Source organism: Hyperoodon ampullatus (assembly GCF_949752795.1).
Source record: "Hyperoodon ampullatus genome assembly, chromosome: 2".
In the NCBI taxonomy this organism is placed as follows: domain Eukaryota; kingdom Metazoa; phylum Chordata; class Mammalia; order Artiodactyla; family Ziphiidae; genus Hyperoodon; species Hyperoodon ampullatus.
In genome coordinates, this window is record NC_136915.1 from 13,757,547 (window position 1) to 13,773,836 (window position 16,290).

The following is a 16,290-nucleotide window of genomic DNA, read 5'->3' on the forward strand; positions in this document are numbered from 1 at the left end:
ATGCTTTTGGGCTGCCTGGCCCCGATTTCCTCCAGCCCCTGCCCCAGCCCTGCCTGTGCTTGCTCTCAGAGAAGCCCTTCTCCCTCTGCTAGATCACTCCGTTGTCATCTTTACTATTGTTCAAGATGCCAGTGACAGTGATAATGGGGCTGTTGCTGCTACTGCCTCTGCTGGTAATAGCTGCCACATTTGGAAGACTTACTGCGTACCAGCCCCTCTGCAGAGCAGTTTGGGTGCATTTTCTCTCTCTGATCATTACAGCAACTTCACGAGGTAGGGGGTTTTGTCCCTTACAGTTGAGGCAACTGAGCCTCAGAGAGGGTCAACAACTCACCCTAAGTCACACAGCGAGGAGGTGAGCATCTTCTGTTAGGGGGATGGCTGGGCTATGGACATACCCCCAAGGCCCATGGGAACACAGTGGTTGCAGCCCCTCTGGTTTACCTGCAGAGGGCACCCCTGCCTTGCAGAACTGCCCAGGGCTCCCTACCAGCCCTTTCCAACCTGCCCTTAGAAAGGGCTTATCTAAACCCTCTCCCTTCCACCCTCACTATATAATTAGACTTCTCAAAATATTCTGTCTGAGTGGGATGGGGACAATCATATGCTACAGACTTCTCCAATTTCAAGAGCAGTCTCTATGAACTCCCGGAGCAAAAAAGTCACAAGGCACCCCCATTCCAGATGGGGCTGCGTTTCACACAGCTGAAGTCAGCTCATCTGCTGGGACTTAGCAAGTGGCCTGAGGCCTTCTGGGGACTGTCACGTTGGTGGACCCTATAGCACCACACACACACACACACACAAATTAGAGCTCACCCACACTGCTAACCTCTGTCTCGCTCTCATCTGCCTGCCACATCACCAGCATACTCTCAAATTAGCAGTTACTTTAGTCCTCTGGATGTGTGTGGGTGTGTGCTTTTTAAACACAGTACGTGATAAAACTCCCTTTCCAGCTGAATCTGAATTTTGAACACCCCTTTGTATCAGAGACAGAACCACGTAAATGAAATGCAAAAAGGGAATGGTGGTAAATTTCATTTGTAATGGCTAGATATCGGCTCAGTGAAAGCAAAAGAAGTCAGAGGGATGCAGAATATTAAAAGCAAGTTGACTTTCCAGAGAGGCAGGGAGATGGAATGGTTAAGTATGCAGTCCTTTGGGAGGTTCAGATCCTGTTATATCACTCATTTTTATTTATTTATTTATTTATTTATTTATTATGGAGATTTTTTTCTTTATTGAGAAACTTAAGACTTGGGTACATCAAATAAAACCAATTTCTGGGCAGAAAAAATAAAAATTCACAATAGAAAAAAAAAGTTAACACTCTCTGGGCCATATCAGAACCCAGAGAATATGTTCTTTTAATTGAAAAATTCTAGGCACATCATAATTGACCTTTTGATACAAAATGACCTATTAAATTTGCAATTTGTGGTTCTTGGCGTTGAGGTCCATAGGACAAGCTAGGGCATCTTCAAACCTTGAGCTGAATTCCATGAGGGTTTATTTGGCTTGTGAATCGCTTTGTCCTTGTCTAAGAGGTAGCAGTAGCAACAGCGCTCACCTTCTGGGCACCTTCTTTCTCGGTGTGATGTGCCTGTAGGACCGCCACAGCTTCATCCACATGGGAGCGGAGAGACTCGGGGACTCCAGCACGTGCAGCAGCTCCGAGTTGTCAATCTCCAGCAGCATCCCCGTAATCTTCCCGGCCAGGTTTGAGTGCATCGTCTGGATGAGCAGGAACAAACGTTCACCCAGCACCTGCTTCTGCTCCTGGGGGGGGTGCTGCGGCCAGCATGGAGGCGGTCAGCGGCTCCTGCCCCTGCACGTGGACCACAGGCTGGGGTGCCTGCAGGGGCCGGATGGCAGGGTGAGGGCTGCGGACACTGGAGGCGTATTTGTAAGGTGCAATAGCCCGAGCAGCAGTGGCAGCAACAGCAGCATGAGGCGCTAGGTTCTGCCCAGCTGTGGGAACACCTCCAGACTGGTAGCTGTCAGTTGGCCCTTGCTGGGCGGCACCAGCCCCACCAAAGTCCATAGCCAAGCGGTCTGGGCACTCAGATCCGACTCTCTGAGTGGTAGTAGGGAGGCTGCGAGAGGCCAGAGCATTACCAGTTGGAGCCAGATGGCAAAGAGCTGGACAAGGCCCAGACTGGCATATAGCACTTGGCATTCCTTGGAAGCCTTGAGGTCTCCCACCTTGCTGCAGCGTGGATTAGGCCTCATCTGTGCTAACTGGTTAGGTAATATGGAGGTCTTCCCTGGGCCTGTGGAACTGCTGGCACAAAGTAGCCCCCAGCTGCTGGAAATGATTTAAGATGGCATTGGCGGGGACTGCTCTCATCCTGGCCACTCGCTGCATATACTGGTTGGTCAGCTGAGCCTTTCTCTCTTCCTTTCTCTGGGCCAGGGCGACATACAGTGGCTTGAAGCCCACGATGCGTCCGTTCATCTCCGTGACTGCTTTGGTTGCCTCTTCAGGGGATGAGAAGCAGACAAAGGCAAACCCTTTGGTTCTCCCATCCTCCAGCATTACCTTAGCACTGCCGATTGATCCAAAAGGTGAGAACTTTTTCCTTAACTTCTCATCATCAATGGTGTCATCCAAGTTCTTAATGTAGAGATTCACCCCCTGATAGTGACTAATTCTCTCCTGTTTCAGCTGTTCCCGTTTTTGCTTTAACTCGGCCTGCCGTTCCACTTTCTTCTGTGCATGGCCGACGAAAATGACTTTCCCACTGATTTCTTTTCCATTCATCTCTTCCACGGCCTTATTGGCATCCTCGTGTTTTTTGTAACTCACAAAGCCAAAGCCTTTGGATTTCCCACTGGGATCTCTCGTCACCTTGACACTTACCAAACTGGCTGAATAGCTCTTTCAGACTCTCATCATCCACCTCTTCCCCAAAGTTTTTGATATAAACATTGGTGAATTCCTTGGCTTTGGCTCCAAGCTCAGCTTCCCACTCTTTTCGATACTTGAATCTGCCCACAAACACTTTGTGGTCATTGAGGAGCATGCCGTTCATCCTCTCGATGACCTTGTCGGCAGCCTCCTGGGTCTGGACAAAGGCATAACTCTTAGAGCCGTTCTCATCACACACCACCTTGCAGGACAATGTTTCCAAAAGCAGAAAAAGTATCATACAGTGCCTTGTTATCTATATGTCCAGGTTCTTGATGAAGGTATTTCCCACACCAAATTTTCTCAAAGAGGGATCCCTCTGAGCCCACATGATATGGATTGGCTTTCCCTTAATCACATCAAAGTTCATGGTATCCAAGGCCCCCTCCGCGAAAGCTGTCTGCTGGAAGTTGATGTAGGCATAACCCAGGGAGTGGCGGGTGAGCATATCGCGGCAGACCCAGATGGACAGCACAGGCCCCGCAGGACTGAACTTTTCGTTCAGCATGGCCTCGGTGACGTCTGAGTACAGGTCACCCACATACAGGGGGGCCATGGGGTAGCTGCTGGCCGCAGCGTTCATCTCCCCACCACCCCGAGCCCCGCCAGGAGGACTCCTCAGAGGGACCACACAGGACAAAGGGGGTTCCCCTCCGAGCCGTGGCCCGTGCCCCGGCTCACAGGTGGCAGTGAAGCTCAGAGAAGCTGGAGTCGGCTCCGAGGGGAGGGCCTGAGAGGAGTTCGGGGGACGGCCCCGACGAGACTGCCAAACCGCAGACAAAAGGCTCTCAAAAACAATATGGCTCTCCCTGGGAGTTTGTAAGTTTCAGCTGTCCTGGTGTGGAAGCTCCCAATTTCAAAAAATGAAAAAAGTTAAAACGGGGACTGCCCTCCAAATTACAAAAATTCTTCCGGAGGCAACCCAGTGGTGCCCACGGCGGCCTCCGGAATGTGCGTTTCTCTATAAAATTTATTAGGCCTCCGGCTCCCGGCAGTTTAAGATTACAGCAGCCTGGGGAAGAGAGAAACCAAATACTTGTCGGTGCCCACTCGGCAAGCCCGGGGCGGCCGGAGCGCGCAGCCGCCTCCGACGCCGGGCGGGAGAAGGGCTGCGCGGACACGTGGAGCGCGGAGGCCGGCACGCCAGGGGTGAGGGCGGCAGGCGCGGGGCTGCCACGCTGCGCGGCGGGGCGGCGGGCGGAGGCGTGTGAACACGGGCGCGCGAGCGGCTCACCACTGCACCGACGGACGGGGACCGACGGACGCCTAGGTGCGGCGGCGGCGGGCAGGCCGGAAGCGTGCAAAAGCGACTGCCCCGCGGGTCCTCCGAGGAGGATTCGCCTTTTTTTTCCTTTCTCTTCTTTTAAGGTTAAAAATTTTATTTATTTATTTATTTATTTTATTTTTGGCTGTGGTGGGTCTTCGTAGCTGCGCACGGGCTTCTCTAGTTGCGGCACGTGGGCTTCTCATTGCAGTGGCTTCTCTTGTGGAGCACGGGCTCCAGGCGCACGGGCTTCAGGAGTTGTGGCTCGCAGGCTCAGTAGTTGTGGCGCACGGGCTTAGTTGTTCCGCGGCATGTGGGATCCTCCCGGACCAGGGCTCGAACCTTGTCCCTTTCATTGGCAGGCAGATTCTTAACCACTGCGCCACCAGGGAAGTCCCTGGTGGATTTTAAAGCGTTTTGGGGTTTTTTTTTTTTAATCCTTTTCTCTTTTTTTTTCTTCAGGCTGCTAGGCCCGAAAGCGGCGGAGGCTGCAGCGACCTGGGGCGGAGAGAGGACAGCCACTTATTACGTGACCTTCAGCAAGTTACTTAACCTCTCTGTGCCTTAGTTTCCTATTGTGTAAAATGGGGGGGGGGGAGTCATAGTCACCTCACAGGGAGGAGGAGAAAATGAACTAGTATCTGTAAGGAGCTATCAATTTTCAACTGGTGGTGGGAAGCCCAGCTGGGGGGAGAAAAAAGGTAAAAGAGAACTGTGAATTATTAGGAGGAAAAGATTATGCTAATCAGGATGGACAGACTTCAGCATAAATAAGATGCCAAGGGTTTCAGGCAGCTTAAAAAACGTATTCAAAAGTACATATGTAATTAAATTCTCACTGTGTAAAAATTTCAAGCAACACAGATAAATTTTAAATCCCCTCGGTTACGCTTCTTTCCCCAGAGGTGATTACTATTGTCAGTTTCATGGGATTGCTCCCATACCTTTTTCTTTGCATATGTATACACATATATGTTTCTATAGAAATCCATGGCTTTGCTTGACTTTTTTTTTTTATACCAACATCAAGTGCTCTGTCTTGGAGCTCTTTCCATGTCAGTACACATAGATCTATTTCATCTTACATGCTACAAAATATATAAATGGGATGTATCATGGTTTGATCATTCCTCAGGTAGTTTCTTTTTTTTTAAATTTTATGTTATGTGTATTTTAAAAAAATATTTACTTATTTAGTTGCGGCAGGCAGGCTCCTTAGTTGTGGCATGCGAACTCTTAGTTGCACATGCATGTGGGTGGGATCTAGTTCCCTGGCCAGGGATCAAACCTGGGCCCTCCGTATTGGGAGCACAGAGTGTAACCACTGTGCCACCAGGGAAGCCCCTTGCATTGTATTTCTATTGGAAGGTGCTTTTCTAGACGTCTCAGGGTGACTTTTAGCAATCCTGAGGTGAGTGAGTGGCCAAGATGTGAAAACACCAGCAGGATGGGTTTAACACACCAGCATCCCTTGGGGAGTCTCAGAAATAGGTGCATCAGGAAAGCCCCATAGAAGATTGGCTTGGGCCACATTAGTTGGGTATAAAAGGGAAGAATGACCTCAGAGGGCTGGACCCACAGGCTAAGTCCAGGAATAAGAGAACTAGTGATTTTCATTTTTCAGTGGCCTTTGAAAATGGCTGCGTCAGAACATCTGTCCCGAAACCCAAGATGGGGCTGAGGGGTAAGAACCCCCCAGGTGCATTCTAAAGTGCTTGGAAGTGGCTTCTAGGTGTAGCAACCAACGAGGTGGTTCTATTTTAGAGCCTCGGGGGTTTGTTCACAAAGACCCTGTTAGATCGTGGCTATGTTGTATGGATTTTATACCATGGGTCAAATCATAAATACCCACGTGCAACAATTCCATATTACGATAACATGATATTACTCAGAGCGGTGGACACAGTCGGTGCTCTGACCAGATCCTTTTCTGGCCCATTCCCCAGCTCTTGTGACTCTACTGCTAAAAACTATAGCTGTGGAGAATTCCCTGGTGGTCCAGTGGTTAGGACTCTGCGCTATCACTAACGCCAAGGGCGCGGGTTCAGTATTTGATCAGGGGACTAAGATCCTGCAAGCCATATGGTGTGGCAAAAACCAAACCAAAACAAAACTACAGCTGGATGATTGCCCATAGGCTACGGGTGTCCCCCTTGCCTGTTCAGAGAGCCAAAGTCCCCATCGCTAATGACCGACTCGTGTAGGTACACGAAACTCGGCCTCCAGATGGAACAACTGAGCTGCCACTTATGCTCTAGAGCTCTCCTGTGACCAGGCTGAGGCTACATCTGAAATCACACTCTTGGCTTCTTCCCGTTCCTGGCCCTGCTCCCTCCACTCCCTTCCTGGTTTCTCCTGGAGGCTCTTCCTCAATAAGTCACTTGTTCCCAAATGCTCACCTCGGGGTCTGCTTTTGGGGAGCCCCACCAGAAACACTGTCAGACTTTATAGTGGGTGTTGGTCTTGACCTTGGGTGGTGGCCATTTAATACACACCTACTGAATGCGTGTGGGATTCCAAACCCTTGAGAGACCCTTGCTGAGAGCCCTGACCCTGTGTGCAGAAGGGCAGGGGCTGGAGGACCAGGAGAGGGCCCGCGTATGGCCTGCCTCCTTCCAGGCCGCGGCCGTGAAGCAACCATGAACATCACACCAACAGCCACAGGACTTCCCATGTGACCATTTATTTTCTTGCTGTTTACTCAGGTTCTTCCCCAAACATCTTTTGATCTCCAGCACGGCCTCTCGTCCAGAAAAGCTGAAACTGTGCCCCGCTTCTTACCATCTTCATGATACCCCCTGCTCTCTTATACAAAATATTTCAAAATAAAGATTGAAACAGGAACTTAGCTGAGTTTTGCAACACAGAAGTGTATTCTGGGTCTACATTTATAGAAAGTGGTGGGTGGGGAAGAGTGATCAGTCCCGGGGGGACTGGGGGAGATGTCCGCGCCAAGGGTAGTCACACGAGTGGGCAAGCAAGATGGGAATGAGTGAGTCCTGGGGGCTCCAGAATCATCAGAAGTTACTGACTTACTGATGGGGAGAGCCTTAGAAAAATCTAGAAACACACACTGTCTCCACCTGGGAAGCACTCACTTCCCTTTAAGGCAGACTAGAAAAAAATGAAAGAAAGCCCCAAAACCCACATTAACCAACACACACACACACACACACACACACACACACACACACACACACACACACCCCAAAGTCTAAGTCTCCAGATAAACATCCACAAATAGGCACTTGGTGTCTTCAGCTCTGGGTTTGGAGAGATCTGGGGCTTTGGCCCCCAAAGGCAGGAGCCACTGTCCCCAAAGCGGGGGACAACAGCTTCTGAAGGCCCTGGGGTCTGATCTGTTAGGTGGTACTGGCCAAGCTGGATGGGAAGGAGGCCTGTTTAAAGAAGACCCAACCCCCTCATTTCACTGAGATAGTGACTTGCTGGAAGCTCTGTGTCCTGTGCATTTCCTGAATATAGCGAATTGGTATTTCTAAAGAGCACACCACTGAAAGGGCAAATGCTGGCCATTTAAGTGTGGGCATCTCAGGGTGGGAACTGACTGGCTCCATGAGGCAGGGGCCAGATGCAGTTTGCTACTAAGCACTGTGTCCTCGGGGCCCACCACTGTGCCTGGCACTTAGGAGGCATACAATATATGTTTGTTGAATGAGTGAATAATCCAAGAAGAAAATCCCATTCTCCAAGAATACAAATTTACAACCTTTTCATTGGTTATATATCAGTTCCTCTCTAACCCTCAAAGTGGAATTATAATTCACTTATTCTCCTGAACCAGCTGGCCTTAAAGGAATTTGTTTTAGCTGAAACTGAGTCTTTTCAGTTGGAGCCAGAGAATGAATCTGATTAAGTCCAAATGAGAGGGTCTTCAGCAAATGCACTGAGAAACTTCAATGGGATAATTAATCCATCTCTAAGGCCAGCAGCTGGCCCAGAACTGGCTGTTCAGGCTGGAGGTTAGGACAGGGTCTTTATGTGTTGGATCTGAGGTCTGGAGTGGAGGGGCAGGTCTTTCATTGTGTCCTGGGGGAAGGTCTGAGCCTGGCTGGTGGGGAAGAAGTCCTTGTCTAGCTGTCTGGAGAGACGGCATTGGAATAGGAAGTGGAGGCTGTGAGAGGAAGGAGGTCAGGAACTGGCCAGAGAATCAAGGACCCAGCAAGAGGAGATGGATATAGCTCACCCTGGGGCATCTTTATACAGTGAACCCTCAGGCCACAAGGATGCTGGTGTGGGGAGAAACCCCCAAGCATCTGGGAGAGCCTGGGTCCGTGAGAAAGAAGAAGCATAAGAATCTTGTAAACAGAGAAGGCTGCTCTGATAAAATCCACTTCCAGGGAAGGTTCTAAGCTCAATTACTGGACCCTCAGGGAGTCTGAGTCTAAGGAGGCTAGCCAATGGTGTCTACACTGCAGAGGGAAAGCCGAGAGGATTTGACAGAGGCTGTTAAGGAATGAATAATTGGGGGTGTCCAGGTGGCCAAGGGAGGTGAATTTCAAAGGATGAAGACAGTTCAAGGTACATCTGGGGTTCCAGAATCCCTTTCCATGCCATCTACCTTGACCCACAAGGCACGGCTACAGGGACAACTGGTCATCCCAGAACCTCCTTCCCTTCTCCCCTCATTCAATTTTGGACAAGAGACTAAAGACTCTTTGGGGAAGGGTTTGGGTAAAGTGGGTTTTGTTTTGTTTTGTTTTTCACGTCAGGGCTGTACAGACCCTGGCCAAATGTCCAGCTATTTTCAGGAAGGACAGCATGGAGGCTCAGGGGGTGACTTCGTGGACCCTGAGGCCCTTCTGAGGGAAGGCAAGGCACAGATATCTCAAATCCCCTCCCACCGCCTGAAGGCCCCTCAATGGTGGCCTCCAGTCCACGTCAGGCAGGGGGATTTTCTGGGGGTGTGAAGAGTCTGGAGAACTCAAGGAAGGAGGGAGGTGCCCAGGCCCCTGTAGTGTGAATCCTTCTTCTAATACGAGTGCCTGACTCAGCTTTGATTGCTGAGCATCCACTTCAAACATGGCGATCTTGAGTAAACACGTTGCCAGCCACACAACTAGATGAAGAGCCAGGCCGCCTCCCCCCACTGAGGCTCCTTTCTTCTAGAGATCTTGATTGCTTTTGATAACTGACCATTTGGACCACCTGCCTTTTTCCTCTTTCCTCGCTTTAAATTCCCACTCTTATGCTTTAAATTCACCAATAAAGAGTGAGCCCTCGAAATCCTAGGCCCTCACCCTCAACTCCCATAAAAGCAGAACCCCAGTTCCGTGGGTTCTCTCTCTCTCTCCCCATGACCTCACTGTGTGGCCCCAGGTGTGCCAGGTAATTTCCAGGTCCTGTAAGTAAAAATAAAATGAAAAGTAATAAACGTTTCCCCCCAAGTTTCCTGATAGTTATTGATGAAGGACATTTTGCAATCATAATAAAAACCACAAGGGTTGGTCCAGCCTCAACACTGGTTGTTGATGGGCTGTGACAGGCACACAACAGCCCCCTGCAGCTCAGGGTACCATGTGCCACCACTTGAAGGTGAAGGGCTTCCTGCGCACGTTGGTGCCGCAGTGCACCTCCCCCAGAAATTTGTGGTAGGCGGAGATGTCATCCACGAAGGTGCAGCAGAGGCCCAGGGGCTCCAGCAGGGAGCGCACATGTGTCTCCAGGCAGCACACCTCCTCAACCTGGGGCCCGAATGGCTTGGGGATGCCCAGGTCCTTGTTGAGCACAATCATGTTCACCTGCAACAGGGAGGCGGGGGGGCACAGCTCCGTTTAGTGAGCACCTACTATGCCCCGCCCTGTTCTAAGCTCACTGAACCCTCCCAACAACCCTATGAAGTAGGGATTGTGATTATCCCTATTTTACAATGATGAACTGAGGCTCAGGGGGGCTAAGCAACTCATACATGGCAGAGCTGAGTGGAAAACGAGGCAACCCACCCCTGTATTATGTGTATGTCCATGCATGTGCATGCGGCTATATATGTACGCATCAGCGTGTGCATTGCACGCATGCATGTGTGTTTTCATGTGTGTACATGTGTGTATATATGTATCTATGTGTGTGTATGTGTGTTCTAACCTCCTTCTATCACACAGAAGACTCTCCTCTATGATAACAAGAATCCCTCCTGTCTATAAAGGCCTTTTTAATTGACAAAACACTCTCCAATCTGTTAAAGGATCCCCCAGGACCCCAGGGGGCAGCCAGAATAAGGATATCACCCCAGAAGGGAATGAGGCCCAGAGAGGGCAAGTGCCTGGGGTAGGTGGGAGGCCACACAGCAACTCAGCCAGGACTGGGACCTGGGCCTCCTGATTGGACAGCCTCAGCCGAGGGGTCCCTCTGGATCTGGCTGCCCCTGACTGGCCTGGATGAGGTTTGGGGTCCAGAGCGCCTCACCATGTTTGGGAAGAAGGCTCTGGCCTGGCGGTTCTCGTCCATCTTGAAGAGGGCAGGCAGGTCGATGATGTCCTGCTCCGTCAGCCCCAGCTCCTTCTTGAGGATGTCGCGGTTCCAGTCCAGGCAGCGCTGGGCGACAGGGAAGAAGGGAGGGCAGGCGAGTGAGGGGACATCCCTGCCACCTTTGTCAACCTCACCCCTGCCTGCAGGGGACCCGGCACTCCAGGGAGAGTGTCAATCGCACCCCGGCACTCCAGCACGCGCCGACCTCTCTGGTGCCCCTCCCACCAGTAATGGTAGTAATAAAGAGAACGAGAGAGAAGATTACAGAAATAATACTAGAAAATCCCAGAAATAACACTAGTGAGGGCTCATTTACTGAGCACCACCTACTACAAGCCAGACCCTGTGCTAAGTGCTTGCTATGCAGTATCTCATTGAATCCTTAGGCTGTCCCGTGTGGTGAGAATAACAGTGACAATGATTTTGATTAATAATAATTAAAACTAATATGTACCAGAACCCTAAGTGTACTGTTCTAAGTGCTTTACATACATTACTTATTTAAGCCTCAACCTCATGAGGTAGACACTATTATTAGCCCCTTATTAGAGACTCTACCCAAAATGTAGAGTCCTTAGTGAGTTGCCCAAGGTTCAACTGCCAAAATGAGGGGCCATGATTTGACCTCAGATCTACCCGATGCCAAATAATGTCCACGGAGGGGAGTTACAATAAAGTCAACTTTCAAATAGCCAATGAGGCATTATGTGAACTTTGGGAAACTCTGCAGTTGCTTCTACAGCATCCACTCTACCCCTCCCCCTGAAATGTAGCAGCCAGTTATTGGGTTGGGTTGACTACACCCTCCCCTCTTGGTGACAGCTAATTAGTGGACCCTTGCCCCTACCTCTTTGCTCCAGTGATTGGTTCAAGGATGGGCAATAAACCAGGATTAAGGGAATCAGTATATGGAATTCCCCTGGCTACAATAATTGGTTCAGGTTGGCACAATCAGAGTGAAATGCAAAGCTTTTGTTTAACTGTTGGGGGCACAGACCTCCCTCTTTGTGGGTGGTGTGCTACATGGATGTGAGACCTTGAACTGTTGCAGCTATACTCCTGTCATGAGGGCACCTGTAGAGCCCAAGAAGTGCAGAGAAATGGAGCTGGAGCCCTGATCAACCTGTGCCTGAAATCCATATCACTGCTGGACTTCCTACTCATATGAGTCAATTAAGCCATTTAAAAAAATCAGTTTGAGTTTTTAAATTTAAACTTGATACTCTAAATGTGCCCATGCAGGGCTTCCTCGATGGCACAGTGGTCGAGAATCCGCCTGCCAATGCAGGGGACATGGGTTCGAGCCCTGGTCTGGGAAGATCCCCCATGCCACGGAGCAACTAAGCCCATGCGCCACAACTACTGAGCCTAAGTGCCACAACTACTGAAGCCTGTGCACCTAGAGCCCATGCTCTGCAACAAGAGAAGCCACCGCAGTGAGAAGCCCACGCACTACAATGAAGAGTAGCCCCCGCTCGCCGCAACTAGAGAAAGCCCACATGCAGCAACAAAGACCCAAAGCAGCTAAATAAATAAATAAATATGCTCATGCAAATAAAGAGAGATCTAATTCAACTAAATATGACCCTTTTGACTGGTATCTACTTCTGGATACAATCTTTGAGATTTAGGGACTCAAAAGGTGGGATTCATCCATAGATAGAAAACTTCAGGGATCTCTGATCCCCTAAAACAAATAAAAATTCATGGCATGTGTTTACATATGAAATTTTCTGGAGAGCAGGTCTGTAGTTTTCATCATATTTTAATGAGTGTGGGTCTCCCGCAAATGCTGTGGGCTCTAGCCTTACAGAGCCCTTGGTTCTTTAGTACTGCCTGATACACCTTCCTTCCCAGGTCTCCTGTCTGCTTCTAGACTCCACTGACCTGCTTTGTCACCCCATTCAGCCTCCAGTTTAGAGGCGTAAACCAGGAAGCCTAGACCGAATGCTTGTTGAGGCCCTTCCCTCTGTCATGTGCCCTGAACCCTTGGCCATTCCCTATGGAAGCCCCGAGGCTGTAACAGGTGCTGTTGGTCATAGCCTTGTCCCTCCCACAGGCCCCTGCCCCGCCCTCACCTGGAAGTACTGGTTCTCCTGCACGAGGCTCTCATTGGACAGAATCTTGTTGATGGTGATTCGCTTGCTGCTCATCCCGCCCAAGCCTGTGGGGGTCAGAGGACAGGGGACAGTCTAGCTTTAGGTGTCCAGCCTGGGTGCTCCCCTTTGCCAAGGCCCCCAGCTTCTGGGCTAACTCTTAGGATGAGGGAGAGGGGCTGGGACAGGCTGGGGCACAGGAGGGCAACCCCAGGGGTAACTCCTTTCCCCAGGGTTGGCCATGTCACCTGGGCCAGGGAAGGGGTGGCAGCTGTCTTGCTCTCTCTCTGGCCAGAGGGTAGGGTGGCACAAGAAGCCTGCTTCTAAGGATGGGCAGCAGACCAGAGGGAGTGTGGCAGAAGCAGGATGCCAAGGGGTGTCACCCTTCCTGTTTTCCAGACCTGCCTCATGCTTGGCCCTTGTCCTGGTCTATGCCTGCATCTGCCTCCTATTCCATCATGATGGCCCACGTGTCTTCTGGCTTGATTAGTGATACCTAATGCTCATGGAGCGGCTGCTATGTGGCAGGTAGTCTTCTAGATATTTACATGGATTAACTCAATAATCCTCCCCACATTTCTATAAGGTAGCTTCCAGCATTAAGGATGAAGAAATAGAGGCACAGAGAAGTTACATGACTCGTCCAAGGTCTTACAGCTAGTGGCAGAGCCTGTAAGCAGACCAGGCAGTCTGATTCCAGATCCTAAGCTATTAACTCTTTTTTTCCCTGCCTGATGCTGGTCCACTGTGTTTCCTAGTCCTGTAGCTTGTTAGTGGCAAAGAGATTGGTGCTGTTGCACCCTGTATCTGAGCTGTCTCCACACCACCCCTTGGACCTATTTGTACAAAGATAATAGTTCCTATATCCTTATGGGTAGCTTTGAGGGCTTAATATAGAAAGAAGCCCCCAGAAAGTCAAGACTCATGCCTGCCAATATAAAACAAATTTCCTATCGGTGGGAATTAAAAAATGACAGTGGTCTTAAGTTGGTCTTGTCCATCCCAGGCACCAGTCACTATCAGGAACACTGCCTTTCGACATGGAAGGTGGTAATGTATGTAAGTATCGAGCAGCCTTAGGGGTGCAGACTTTTGGGAGCAGGTGGATTAGAGACGCCAACCTGAAAGGGGTCAAAAGGGAATGTAGGAAGAGCACATAAGGAATTGTCATGGCCTCTCTAACCTGGCTCACCGTCTGCGCCTGATCGGCTTTGTCTCTTTCCATGATTAATTTAAGAGCAAAGCTCATCCCAGTCTGTCTATCCCAGTTATGTGGGTGTCTAAATTAAGCAGATGATTTCTCACTCCGGGACTGACGGTGATGATGTCTGACTGTACGTCAGGTCTGTCGACTTCCACTTTTCTTCCTACCCCTCAAGTGCATTATGTATATTCTTCTCTATCTCCCTTTCGAAAACACAAGCTCCTTGAACACAGATTGCGTGTCAATTTTGAACTATTTAACTCTCCTTGGGGTCTGGTGCCATTTGAAGTATACACTAGGTCCCAAAGAAGCACTAGGCACTGTTGATGGTCATAAGGGGCAGCGGGCAGCTCGATGGTCCCGTTGGCCACAGCGAGGGTCACAGAGGCCAGGGCTGCTTCCCACCACGGGGACCTCACAGCCCCGGAGCGGGCCGGATGTCCAGGAAGTGGAGCTGGGTGTTCAGGGACAAGGCACTCATCTGCCCTGTCCTCCCAAGGGTCCCTCTGGGGGCTCAGCTCCCTGCTCCCTGCCAAGGCCCTGCGGGCACTCACCTTTGAACATGATGGCCTCCCCATGGCCCTCCTTCTGCTTCTCTCGGAAGAGCTTGTAGCAGGCCGAGGTGCTGGCCATGAGCATCCGGAATTTCTGTGAGAGACCATCCAGAAGGCCAGTGTCAGCAGAGAGGAGGTGGCCAAGAAACGTGAAGAAGCCCCCGCTCTCAGCACCTGGGGTCCCACCTGCATATTGTCTCAAGCCACTCTCTGCCAAGCAAAGGCCGCCTGGCAGGGTTTTCTCTATTTTAGAGGAATATTTCTCACCCTTCCTGCTATAGAAATTCCTCCACCTTAGCAATGCCATCGAGTCAAAGCTCAGAGTCAAAGGTGACCTTGTACAGAGAGGAAGAGCTTCTCCAAGTGGCCAAGAGGCCAGGCCATTGGCACCAGATTTCCAGGATTTGAAGTTGCAGCTGTTTCTTTTCACTTCTTGGGAAATGAAAGAACCTCTTTCCAGAGCCCCAAGCCCATACCCCATTGCTCTCTAGAGCATTATGGCCAGTACAGTAGCCACCAGCCCTGTGGGATTATTGGACACTTGACTTGTGGCTGGTCTGAGTTGAGATGTGCTAAGAGTAAAATACACACCAGATTCTGAACACTTAGTATAAAAAAAGAATGTAAAATCTCTCATGAATAATTTTTATAATGACTACATGCTAAGGTGCTAATATTTTGGATTTATTGGGTTAAACATTTACCTGCTACAGAAACAATGTACAAACCAGCTTCAGCCTACTTCCTTCTTCCTCTCTGCGGTAGGCTTCCCCTAGATACCCCTCTCTGTTGACAAGAGCTGGCAGTACAGGGGATCTGCACTATCCTATTCACTCCATCCTCAGGGGCCAGCTCACCTCTGTGCCTGGGATGGGGACGAATGTCATGAACTCATCTACATGGCCCACGGTCAGCCAGTCCGAGTAGAGCTCCACGGGTGCCTGCACCTGCTGGGCCTGCAGGAAGTCCCTCACCACCTTGGTCATCCTCCGACCACCAGACCTGGGGTGGGGTTGGGGAGGAGACAGTTCTTCAGAAGGTTGCCCACTGTGCCTGTCTCACCAGAGGGTCTGCAGGAGAAGTTCAGCCTCTAGAATCTAGCCTGGACCCAGAATAGCATTGGCGGAAAAGTCATGGGAAGGAGCCTGATTTGCAGGGATCCTAGCACAGGCAGAAAGTTGTTTGAGCCCAAGGGGAAAAAGGAGGAGTTAGCTGTAGCCATGGTCTGTGTGAAGAGCATAGAGCCCAGTCTTTGGCCGCTGATGGTGTCAGTAGGTGTAAGAAGCCAGCTTCTGTGCTCAGGGATCCCTCATGGACTGCTGGAGAGGGCTAGGACACAGGCATGATTCCAAAATCTTCCCTAGCCTATGTACCTCTTCGCTGTTAACTTCTCAACTTCAATCATTTCAAGTGACATCTCTTCCAGGAAGCCCTTCCTGACTTCCACACTCCCTGAGGTCTTCAATCTCCCCATTACCCTTAAAATATAACCCAAAAACCTCACAGTGGCCAACAAATGTCTCTGTGATCTGGCCCCTGCCTGTCCCTCCTACCTCATCTTCCTCCCTTCCTCCTTGTTCCGTTTGCTCTAGCCACATGCTAAACTTGTTACCAAGGTTTTGTCCTTTCTATTCCTTCTATCTGGGACGCTCCTTCCCTTTGATCTTCCCATGGCTGCTTCCTTCTCATCATCTGAGCCTCAATTCCAAAGTCACTTCCTCAAAACCACAAAAGCCAAAGTGCCCCTGCCCCATCACTCTTTATCATGTACC

General features: G+C 50.3%; 1 protein-coding gene and 1 pseudogene across 3 annotated transcripts in view; both read right to left on the bottom strand.

Moving 5' to 3' along the window:
- Nucleotides 1-1,543: 1,543 nt before the first annotated feature.
- LOC307048637 (polyadenylate-binding protein 4-like) lies at nucleotides 1,544-3,497 on the bottom strand (annotated as a pseudogene). The gene has a single exon. The product of its transcript is annotated as a polyadenylate-binding protein 4-like (transcript).
- Nucleotides 3,498-9,703: 6,206 nt separating this feature from the next.
- Nucleotides 9,704-16,290, bottom strand: part of PADI2 (peptidyl arginine deiminase 2) — a gene marked incomplete at both ends in the record, with an annotated part of 43,992 nt that continues 37,405 nt past the window's right edge. For both annotated transcript variants that reach the window (XM_079696414.1, XM_079696413.1), the window contains 5 exons: nucleotides 9,704-9,937; nucleotides 10,602-10,730; nucleotides 12,743-12,828; nucleotides 14,519-14,612; nucleotides 15,376-15,520. In XM_079696414.1, the coding sequence (XP_079552540.1) occupies nucleotides 9,704-9,937; nucleotides 10,602-10,730; nucleotides 12,743-12,828; nucleotides 14,519-14,612; nucleotides 15,376-15,520 (688 nt within the window). The remainder of the gene's footprint in view (nucleotides 9,938-10,601; nucleotides 10,731-12,742; nucleotides 12,829-14,518; nucleotides 14,613-15,375; nucleotides 15,521-16,290) is intronic.